The sequence below is a fragment of the Anabrus simplex genome, chromosome 7 (genome assembly GCF_040414725.1).
Source record: "Anabrus simplex isolate iqAnaSimp1 chromosome 7, ASM4041472v1, whole genome shotgun sequence".
Taxonomy (NCBI): Eukaryota; Metazoa; Arthropoda; class Insecta; order Orthoptera; family Tettigoniidae; genus Anabrus; species Anabrus simplex.
In genome coordinates this window covers 33,077,787-33,090,087 of record NC_090271.1, presented here as the reverse complement: position 1 = coordinate 33,090,087, position 12,301 = coordinate 33,077,787, and the positions used below count along the sequence as shown (strand labels likewise).

Here is a 12,301-nt window from a genome sequence, read left to right as displayed (position 1 = left end):
AAAAGTTTGCAGATGTAAAAATTGGTATTTAGAATCTCCTTTAAAAATAAAGAAACATGTATTTTTTTGTTTTTGGAAAATCCCAATAGGAGGGGTGAAAAATGGGTTGAATGTCTTTAATGCGAATACTTATATCTCAGAAACTGAACATATTACAGACCTGAAAATTGGTGTTTGGGATTTCCTTTAAAAATAAAGAAACACGTATTTTTTGTTTTTGGAAAATCCAATTAATGCGGGGGGGGGGGGGGGGTGAAAAGGTGGTGAATTTTTAAATGACTGTACCTATATCTCAAAACTTTTAAGTTTATAGATGTAAAAATTGGTATTTAGAATCTCTTTTAAAAATAAAGAAACGCATATTTTTTGTTTTCCGAAAATCCCAATGGGCAGGGTGGAGAAGGGTGAAAAAGGGGTTGAATGCCTTTAATGAGGATACTTATATTTCAGAACCTGAAGATATTACAGACCTGAAAATTCATAGTTGGGATCTACTTTAAAAATAAATAAAGAGGTATTTTTTCGTTTTTGGAAAATACAAATAATGGAGGTGAAAAGGGAGGTGAATTTTTAAAATGAGTGTGTCTACATCGTAAAACTTTAAAAGTTTACAGGTGTAAAAATTGGTATTTACAGTAGAATCTCCTTTAAAAATAAAGAAACACTTTTTTTTTTCTTTTTCCTTTTTCTGTAAATCCGAATAGGAGGGGTGTAAAAGTGTGAATAATGGGTTGAATGCCTTTAATGAGGATACATATATCTCAGAAACTGAAGATATTACATAACTGAAAATTTGTATATGGGATCTCCTTTAAAAATAAAGAAACACGTATATTTTCTTTTTTTGAAAAATCCAATTAATGGCGGTTAAACAGGAGTGACAAATTGGGGTGAATTTTTTGAAAGACTATATCTACAGAATATATGAGAAACGTAAAATGTTACAGACGTAAAAAATAGGTATTTGGAATCTCCTGTAAATGTAAAGAAACATAGGTGATTTGTTTTTGGAAACTCCAATTAAGGGGAACTAAAAAGGGGTGAAATTTTAAAATGAGAATTTCTACAGTATATCTCTAAAAACTTAACATGTTACAGAAGTGAAAAACGGTATTTTTTATCTCTATTAAAAACAAAGAAACGTGTATGTTTATTTTTCAGAAGTACCACTTGGGTTGATGATGGGGGGGGGGGGGGTGACTGAAAATGGTGTTGAATTATTTTAATTAAGCTACTGATATATCAAAAATGAGATGTTGCAGACGTGAAATTTGATATTTGGAATCTGCTTTAAAAGTATAGAAACACGTATTGTCGGAAAATCCAATGAAAATGGGGGGGTGAAAGAATTGAAAAATTAATTGACTTAATTGTATGAGAATACATACATCTAATAAAAACTAAAGTTGTTACAGACGAGAAAATTGGTATCTGTATCTCCTTTAAAACAAAGAAAAATGCATTTTCCGGGGGAAACCATCTTGGGGGGTGGGAGTGAAAAGGAGTTGAATTCCTTTCATGAGGACACATAAATCAAAAACTGAAGAAGTTAGAGTCATGATAATTGGTATTTAGAAGATCCTTTACTATTAAAGAAACAAGTATTTTTGCCGGAAAATTCACTTGGGAGGGGGGAGGGTGTGAAAGGTAGTGAAAAAAATGTGAATTATTTTTATGGGCATACTTACATCTCAAAACTGAAGGTAATAATCGTGAACACATTGGTGTTTGGAATCTCCTTTAAACATAAAGAAACACGCCTTCCTTTTATTTTTTGGGGGGGTAGGGTAAATAAACTTAACAGCGGTGGGGTGTAAAAGGAGGTGAGACGAATTTATTTTACTGTTCATAATGTAGTTATAAGGAGCCTCCGTTGCTCAGGCGGCAGCGCGCTGGCCTCTCACAGCTGGGTTCCGTGGTTTAAATCCCGGTCACTCCATGTGAAATTTGTGCTGGACAAAACGGAGGCGGGACAGGTTTTTCTCCGGATACTCCGGTTTTCCCTGCCATCGTTAATTCCAGCAACACTGTCCAATGTTTCATTTCATTTGTCATTCATCGATCATTGCCCCAGAGGAGTGCTTCGGCAGCCGGCACAATTCCTATTGTCGCCGCTAGATGGGGCTTTATTCATTCCATTCCTGACCCTGTCGAATGACTGGAAACAGGCTGTAGATTTTCGATGTACTTATTCTGATCATAAACCGATCATTTTTAATCTTCCCTGGATTCGTTTTCAACAGCTATCTTTTCCTTCGGAGAACGTTCTTAGATTACAGTAGATTCTCCTGGCATATAAAAAAAAATTTAAATACATTTGAAATAAACTATAGGAATGAGATTGACCGTCAAATTATTCACCTCTATAATAATGTCAATAATGCACGTAAGTATGTCATTCGTATCGCCAGAAATCCTGCACACTTGCCTACGCGCGACAATGGTGCTGGTCACATTGTCAACAGTGACAATGGCAGCAGATGTAATTTACCGCCAAGTAGCGGTCTCGCATCTTGCTGTGGGGTCCAGAACATCTATAATAATAATAATAATAATAATAATAATGTTCTGGACCGTCATCAAATGTGCGGACCGCGCTGGAAACGGGTCCTGGACGGGTAATGACTAAGAATGTAGTCCGGCCGCGGGTTCAGTACCGCCAAGGCACTCAAGACGACACCACGTCGGATCTCCTGAAGAATTTGATCCATATTAAAAATGCTTATAGGAAAAGATGGCAAAGATTTAGGGACCCAACTGACCAGGTGGAATACTTAGACCTAGCCTGGGAAGTACGGAATCGATTGCTGGAGAGAAAGATTGAAAAATGGGAGGTAACTTGCCGTAATCTATTAGAAAACAAGTCAGATCGCGAATTTCGGCGGATTATATATAAAACAATAAGCATTCAGTTATAAATTTCAGTATAATACCGTAGCGAAGCACGGGTGTCTTGCTAGTATCTAATAAAGATATTAGGTATTGGATCAAATGGTGGACCTCCCTTCCTCCATTTGTTACTGTAAATAAGTTTGAGGTACCATGACATATACCATGTGAAATCGTAGTTTGCAAAACTTGTTTTTGAACACTGTGATATATTTACTACATTGTCTCTTTTGTGTTTAAAAGATTGCCAAGCGCTGGTTGCGTATGATGGCCCAGCCCTTCAGTCGTGAGGACCAACTGGGAGTGTCGTTACTAACTCTGGAGCAGCTGAAGGTACGGCAAGCAAAGGAGACTGAAGAGAAGACCGATTTCCAAGAAGCAGAGCCAATGATATACTAGCTGCTTGATTAGAACCTGCCAAGGGCCTCTATTATGTGATTAGGGTAAACAGAGAGTATGAGATACTGCTCATTTAAATAGGCAGTGTCAGCCTTAAAATATAGTGACACATAAATCTCCTTCTCTACATAATCTCTCTCTCTCTCTCTCTCTCACACAGGTTTTATTGAAGCATTGATGAAGTGGTCTCATTCCAGGTGATCTGCTTTCAGAGTGGTTATTTTCCATGAAAACCTAGGAACCTGACTGACCCCTCTTTTTGTGGCTCATCCTTTTCTTGGATAATTAATTCTTCCTCAGGTTGTCTTTTCTTCTCAGTAATATTTTCTGTTCCACAAGGTTATAGAGACAATTTTCCACCTTCAGTTCTAGTTTATGAAATCATTTCTTTTCTGGATGTTCATAGTATTGACAACATCTGCTATTTGCACCACGTCTCAGGGGCAGTGGTCTGGTTTTTGTCTATATAGTCTTCAGTGTCCACATCTCACTACCAACTTTGTTTACTCGAGTCAGAAACAGACAAAATATATGATTATACATATTACAATCGTAAACTAAGTCACACAACAGTAGACCTGAGACATGCAACCCCACTAGCTTTTGGTGTCATTTATTACTGAACTCAGGTAAAAGACCTGTCGTATTCTTTTGATTTATTTAGTAATGAAGTTAACTGAACCTCTTCAGCTTTAATTATAATCATATCTTCTGTACAGATTTCTGCTATCAAGGAGTTACGAAGGTAATCCTAAAAATAAGGTCTCCTATTTTTTTTATAAATACCCAGACCTGTTTATTTCTACAATGGCTTACATCATTTTACAGCTTGAACGTTTAGCTATTTTTCTACATAATCACCATTTCGGTTGATGCATTTTTGTAGACTGTGTGACAGTTTTTGTATGCCCATGTCATACCAGCTCACCGCCATGCTGTTCAGGAAGTTGTGAACCTCATCTTTCACATCGTCGTCGGTACTGAATCGCTTTCCAGCCAAATGTTCTTTCAACTTTGGGAACAAGTGATAGTCACTGGGTGCCAAGTCGGGACTATGGGGTTGGTGGGTGGGTGATTATGTTCCACTGAAACTGTTGCAGGAAAGCAACAGTTTGCCGGGCGACGTGTGGACAAGCGTTGTCTTGGAGAATGTTTACGCCCTTGCTCAACATTCCTCTTCTCCGGTTCTGAATTGCCCGTCTGGGTTTTTTCAGGGTCCCACAGTACCTGTCAGCATTAATTGTGGTCCAGCGGGCATAAAGTTGACCAAAAATACCCCTTTTCAGTCCCAAAACACAGTTGTCATGACTTTACCGGCAGACTGTGTTTGCTTGAATTTCCGCGGCTTTGGCAAAGACGGATGCCACCACTGACGTGATTCTTGCTTGGTCGCAGGTGTAAAGTGGAACGCCCAGATTTCGTCACTTGTGACAGTTGAGTCCAAAAGGTTGTCCTGTTCGGCTGCAAAGCATTGAAGAAATGCACGGGAAGAATCAACTCGTTGCCGCATGTAGTCTTCAGTCAGTATGTGTGGCACCCATCTTACGCACACCTTCCGGTATTTCAACTTTTCCATAAAAATTCTGTGAGCGGCGCTTTGGAAAACCTCAGGAAATAAAGTGCAGAGGTCATCCAGGGTGATCCGCCGATGTTCGTGCATGATTTGCTCAACCTTCACGACTGTCTCGACGGAAATTGGCGGTCTCCCACGCCTTTGTCGTCGTGAATTTCAGTCCAGCCAGCTGCAGACTCTCGACACCACTTACGAACATTTTTGACATCCATACAAGAGTCACCATACACTTCCGTCAGTTGGTGATGAATTTCAATCGGTTCAGTACCTTTTGCGTTCAAAAACTGAATAACTGCACGCACTTCGCACTTGGCGGTAACATCCAACGGGAGCTTCATTCTTAACGGCTGCCAAGCCAAGACTGAGTGCCTCAGTGTGGCGTGCACATGTTTATATGTGAGCGCGGGAAACGATCTTCACAATATTGTGACCAACAGCCACACGAACAGAGTTCTGTATTTATAAAAAAAAAATAGGAGACCTTATTTTTGGGATTACCCTCGTAGATACACTTTTACCATGTTACTCCACCTCTCTTGATCTTACAGCAGCTTTAATTTATTTAAAACTAATATAACTTTGTATCATAGTGTGTCAGTAATTTGAGTTTGACTCTTCAAAATATACACAAAGAAGGCAACATTTCAGAAGTTATACAGTAAATCGTCTTTCCAAGTGTTCACCCTTTGGATTAAACAGATCATCCTCTCCTCTTGCACCCTCTTCCACCATTCTTAACTTCTCTGTCAGCTTCGATGTTCGTCATATTATGATGTGGTTTGTTGTCGGTAGTTATAGCAACAGTGTAATCTCTCAACAGTTTAAACTACAACTCCTTTTATGTACTCTGGCTAAGGTAAGAGGCCTCCTGTCATCATAAAATAGTTAGTGTTTCATGTCCATCTTGTATTATTAAATTAAATTCATCACAAATAGCATCAGATACCAAAAATGTAAAATTCTTTGTCACATGCAGATTATTCAAAGATATGAGCTTCATTGATGTTTCTGTATTGAACCGAGATCACAGAGATGAGTTATCTATTAGGTTCCACCTATTCAATACTAATTACGTGTTGATGTTACTAATAACTTTTATTCAACTTGGGACCGGTTTCGACACATAAAATATCATCGGCCATAAAATGAATCACAAATATATAAGCAAAGACATAATAATCAAAACTATTGTGGATATATATTGAAATATGATCATTAAAAATATTTAACCATCCATTCACACCATGTGTTAAGATAAATCACCATAACAAAAGAGCAACGGCATAATAATTAAATCTGGCGCAGTGACATATTGAAGTATGCATATAGTCTCTCACTAATCAAAGAATAAAAGGAGGTTCTTCAATATGTAGTCTTTGTGCAGCCTTTTAATAGAAGGCTCTGACGGGCTTCCAAAGTTAAGAGTCATTTAAAACATTCACACATGCTATGCGTCAACCAGAGCGTCAAGAACTTATTTGAATCACTTGGTAGGTAATTTATACCTGATAAAAAATTTTAACACTGATGAATATGAAATCAGTTAGTGGCAAAAGACATTAGTCTTGTGAGAAGGAGATATAAAATGTTATGTGTAGAAGATCTGGAGGGGAGAAGACAGATTGGGGGGGGGGGGGGGGGAGATCTTGTTAGGAGAGTAGTAGGTTTAAGGTGGATCTTGTGAACAGTGTGGTGGGGGTTTGTAACGTGATAGGATACTGTGTATCACACTAAATATTAACCTCCTATTCGGAAGATTGTAATACTTTAATTAAAAAATCTCAGAAAAATCTAACATTCTGTCACCACTGACTGATTTCATATTCATCAGTGTTAAAAAATTTTATCATGTATAAAGTACATACCAAGTGATTCAAATAAGTTCTCGACGCTCTGGTTGACGCATAGCATGTGTGAATGTTTTAAATGACTCTTTACTTTGGAAGCCCGACAGAGCCTTCTATTAAAAGGCTGCACAAAGACTACATATTGAAGAACCTTCTTTTATTCTTTGATTAGTGAGAGACTATATGCATTCTTCAATGTGTCACTGCGCCAGATTTAATTATTATGCCGTTGCTCTTCTGTTATGGCAATTTATCTTAACACATGGTGTGAATGGACGGTTAAAGATTTTTAAATATCATATTTTAATATGTATCCACAATAGTTTTGATTATTATGTCCTTGCATATATATTTGTGATTCATTTTATGGCTGATGATGACATTTTATGTGTCGAAACCGGTCCCAAGTTGAATAAAAGTTATTAGTAACATCAACACGTGATTAGTATTGAATAGGTCGAACCTAATAGATAACTCATCTCTGTGACATGCAGATTACCTACATGAGTGGTGTTGAATGATACATGTAATATTTTTAAAATTAAGTACTAAAAAGTTAAATGCAGTATTTCATACCCTCTGTTCCTCTTGTATGTTATGATCTATTACCGTATTTACGTGAATAATACCCGCAATTGGGGTGCGGGTTTTATTTGAGTCAGTGTTGGCATTTTTTTCAAAACCAGCCTTCCTAGAGTTAGGGTGCAGGGATTATTCGCTTAAATACAGTACTTGATCAGGCATTCGATGGGAGTGTCTTTTCAAACATTCAGAGAATGTTCATTGGTATGGTATTTTCTACCCTATCTCTCTGAAAACCCCAAGTGTCCTGGAAGTATAGTAAAGGTCTTTGCATTCCTTTGTTTCTCCAAGTTTTTGTGATAAGTAAATACCGTATGTACTTTTATGTGTGTTATCACAAACAGAATTAAACATATCTCAAGTTGGTCTTCACCTGGGAATGTCCACAGGATCATGTAATAAAGTGAAGTTTTATACCAAAGATTCATGTTGTGTAGTTTATTGTGATGATTATGGAAAGTGATATTTTTCTTAGCCAGTGATGTGAATGCCTTCTATAGGCATCGTATAGGACAAGTATGATGAGTCTCCTTCTGGCTTGTTTCTTGACAGTTCGGTATCTGAACCAGAAAATGTTTCAAGGCTTATAAATATACATACGCAATACATTTTTATTCTAGACTGTGATGCCTGTCAGTGTTCAGTCTGCAAGCCTTAGTAAATTAACTAAGTACCTCAACAACCCTTTATTTGCAACTTGCTACCTAGCCTTGTTTAGTTCTTTAACCTTAATTAGTCTTGCACTATCTTTTAACAGATTTAGGACTCACCTTGGTGCTTACGGAGTGCTCCTTGGGACACATTTTTATACTCTTAACTCCATGGTTTCCAAACATTTTCACTTCACGATGCCGTAGATCACAACATACCTACTTGTTAGTGCTATTGGATAAGTTTGATCAGATTAAATGAAACACGTATTTAACACTACAGAAAGTATATTAAACATACATTGAACAAATTGACTAATTTGTGGAAGAGATGAGCCTTTTTTCTCGGAATGTTAGAATCAAACTGAACACAGCCATTCTCGTTGATTCCCACTTGATACTTGATCTTTAACCAAGTGATCACCAAAATCCACGTTTGCACAAATAAGTAGTCATTATTGGAATTAAATTTGCTGATCATAACTACTTAAAATTTAATATTCATCAGTTGTGGATGTAGAACCAAAGTTCAAATAACGCTCATCATATGTAGGGTATTTACACTTCTTCATACTACAATGTTATTTGTTTTACATCGCACTGACACAGACAGGTCTAATGATGATGATGGTATAGGAATGGAGAGAAAGCGATGTCAGCCTGGTGTGAAAATGGGAAACCATGGGAAACAGTCTTCAAGTCTGTTGACAGTGGGGTTTGAACCTACCACCATCTGAAAGCAAGCTCACAGCTACATGAACTAAACTGTATAGCCAACTTGCTCAGTACGCTGTGTACGCTAGGTGATGGTGCGCCCTCTTTATTTCACTCTCACAGCATTTATTATTGTTCAGTAAGCGCCAGTATGTTTCTTTTTAAATAGAACTAATATATTTAAAAACTGACTGTTTAACAACATGCATAATCGCATCACCATTCCAGTGATTCAAGTTCAGTAAGCTTCTGGAAAAATCCAGTAACAGAATGCCATTTAGTAGAGACTCAAATACTGGACTGCGAGATGTTGCATCCTATTACAATCACTTCAAAAATTGAAAAGAAAGGTGTGTGTCTCCCTCCCTTGCTATACATTCCCTGTGGGGAAGGTGCAGCTCCCAAGAATATCACTTTGTGAACCACTGGTTTGATGCATACACATCACTGGCTCACAAATAGGGATGAACACTTGACATTGTGTTTTGCATGATAGCATTGATGATTGAGATATGTTTGATTCTGTAACTCTGTGCTGTTATCTTCGTCTGTTCTTTCTTGTAAATATTGTACAGATTTTGTATTTTCGGTAAGACTTTTGAGTAATTAACAAAATAAATTGTATCAGGGCTTTGATTTATCACCTTCAAACCTTCTCATTGCCATTGCACAGTGTCTCCTGATATCTATAATAATGAATAATAATGTCAATTACACAAGAAGACATCAAAAACAGGGAGGTCTTTAGATCCAAAATTCACAGATAGAAAGTCAAACAAGACGACTGGAGCAACTGGGATTAAAGAGAGAAAAGAAGCTCATGCATACGAATAACAGAAATATGGACACAGAGAAAGGTCTTTAATTAATCTGCATAGTTCTAAATGGGCTTTTTCACAAGTAATAATAATTTGTAAGGTTTTATGTTCCACCAAACACTTTTACAGTTTTCGGAGGCAAGAATTTGTCACCCAGGAGTTCTTTTTCATTCCATTAAATATGTACCTTAGATGACTAAAAAGACAAGAGTGGGTCATTCAGAAAATCAATCCAGATGTGTCTCTTGAAACATTTATCACAAGGTTACAGCTGTCATACTTTTGGCACATCATGAAAAAATCTGATTCCTTGGAAAAGTGGAGGGGAGCAGAGACAAAGGCATCTTGCAACGAGATGGATAAACTCCATGAACATACTATGAATATGTCATTGGAAGATTTGAAAGGCTTTGTGGAAAACAAGAATATCTACAGACACTCCATCCTTGCATTTGGCAGGAGTCACGAGCGATTTGAGATCACCTTGTCAGAAATAGAATCTGTCAACATGAGGCTGACGTATTTGAGCACTTTCAAATACCACTGGACTGAGCCAGGATCAAGCTCAGAAGGCCACTTCATCCAGCTCATGATAGATACACCTCCCAAAAAAAAAAATTTGCATCACCTCTTTGTGTCATTTAACTGTGTTGCTATCTCGGCCTGTCCTATGTAGTACCAATATGAAAGGTCCATTATTGGATATTATAAATTTTCCAGCTAACTCATTCCTGGTTGCCAGCGTTTCACCCCAGTGTGCTAAGTTGGGCTTATCTGTTGGTAAATAGCACACCCACCAAGACGCATGACTAGTGAATACCGTGGAGGTCTCTCATAGTGCATTGGCACTGCCGGTGGCTAAAAGTAGCCTACGCAGTGGCCTCCACGGTATGCACTAATCATGTGTCTCGGTGGGTGTGCTATTTACCAACTGATGAGCCCAACTTAGCACACTGGGGCGAAACGCTGGCAACCAGGAATGAGTTAGCTGGAAAATTTATAGGGCCGATTGCAGAAACGATGACTAGTTTTAAGCCTTAGACATCGTCTACCTAAACAACGTCTAAATCGAGCATAATCTTCCATTGCATAAACAATGTTCAGTTGATGTTTAACTAGACATCACTTAAAGTTTCAATTTTGGTTTGAAAATGGAGATAGAAGTATCTTTCATGCAACTCTTTGCTTGTCGCAATCAATGAAATTCGTCGATGCGCGCGCCGAACACTAGTCAGCTGTTTGTCTTCCTACACATTACTCAAATATGACTGAGCATGACTTGCCCACAGATAAGAGTATCACTTTCGGTGGAAATTAAATCAAATTAATATTATCAATACTAAAGTGACGCCACCGTACGAGGAAGTGTAGCTTTCATTATAGCATTGTTACAGTGAGTGTAATCTACTCATAAATACGGTAGTTTCGACGAAGGGAAGATGAAGCAATAGTAATGTGTAACCGAGTGTGTTGTATGGGCTATGTAGATGTAGCTTGCATTCTGGAGATCGTAGATTCGAAACATCATCGGCAGCCATAAAAATTGTTTTTCGTAGTTTCCCTATTTTTACACCAGGCAAATACTAGGGCTGTTATTATGGCCACGGCTCTTCTTCCCCAGTTCTCTTTAAACAGTAATCACCACCACTTACCTTTTCCTGTCTGATAGTTGCCAAAAACTTATACGATTACGAGTAATTTCAATCAAATTTTGAACACTTATTATTTGCCATCTGGAGACAAGCACTGTGGGGGTATATATATATATATATATATATATATATATATATAAACCCCATACATCCTACCTTTTAGTTTTCACTATTATGTGTGTTTACTTGGCAGTAAATATAAGTGAATACCTCCCGGCTGATGTGACAGCCCTCTGACGTTTGGGACACGTAATTCTGATTTGTAGTCGAAGTGACCTATACGGTAATTCCATGGAAATTACCCCATGTATATAATAAAATATATCGGTTGCCAACAATTGTATTCAACAGTGACCAGACTTTCACTTTGTCAGTCTCAAGAAACAAGTCTCTTGAAAAGTGAAACCTTATTTTAAGATTTATCTCCCAGTGCATGTCAAACGAATTGCTGTGATTTAGCAGCGGGCGACCCACAGAGGCCACCAGACTAACCTTTCTTTCCGGAATCGTCTCACATGATAATACAAATTACATATTTCATGATACATAACCTCTGATTGTGATTCACGCCTCTCATTTGAGGTTAAACAGTGCTCTCGGCACTATTTAAACATGACCGGGTGAACATCGGTTTTAGACAGTGTCTAAGTGATAAATAATGTCTCTGCAATGCGGCAGTCATATTTAGGCATTGTTTAACCGTAGCCGTCATCTAAATACCGTTTCTGCAATCAGCCCATAATATCCAATAACGGACCTTTTATATTGGTATTATAAATTTACTCGTTCGGGGCAAATATTTCGGTTTCCCTATGGAAATCAACATCTATATCATCTGATAGCCAGGCAGGCATCAATTTTTGGTAATGAGACAAAGTCTCTCATAGTGTATTGGCACTGCCGGTGGCTAAATTAGCCTACACAGTGGCCTCCACGGTGTGTACTAGCCAAGAGTCTTGGTGGGTGTGCTATTTACCAATTGATGAGCCCAACTTAGTGCACTGGGGCAAAACGGTGGCAACCAGAAATGAATTTGTTGAAAAATTTATAATGTTCAATAATGGACCATTTATTTGGTATTATAAATTTACTCATTTGGGTTAAATATTTCAGTTTCCCTAAGGGAATCAACATCTATAACATCTGCCCTATGTAGGCCGGAAAAACGACTTTAGCG

At 37.9% G+C, this 12,301-nt stretch overlaps 1 protein-coding gene across 1 annotated transcript in view; it reads left to right on the top strand.

Moving 5' to 3' along the window:
• The window catches only part of Xpd (general transcription and DNA repair factor IIH helicase subunit Xpd), a 152,060-nt gene extending 142,782 nt beyond the window's left edge, over positions 1 to 9,278 (top strand). The window contains exon 15 of the mRNA XM_067151069.2: positions 3,133 to 9,278. Coding sequence (XP_067007170.2) covers positions 3,133 to 3,288 — 156 coding nt within the window. The 3' untranslated portion in view covers positions 3,289 to 9,278. The remainder of the gene's footprint in view (positions 1 to 3,132) is intronic.
• Positions 9,279 to 12,301: the final 3,023 nt, after the last annotated feature.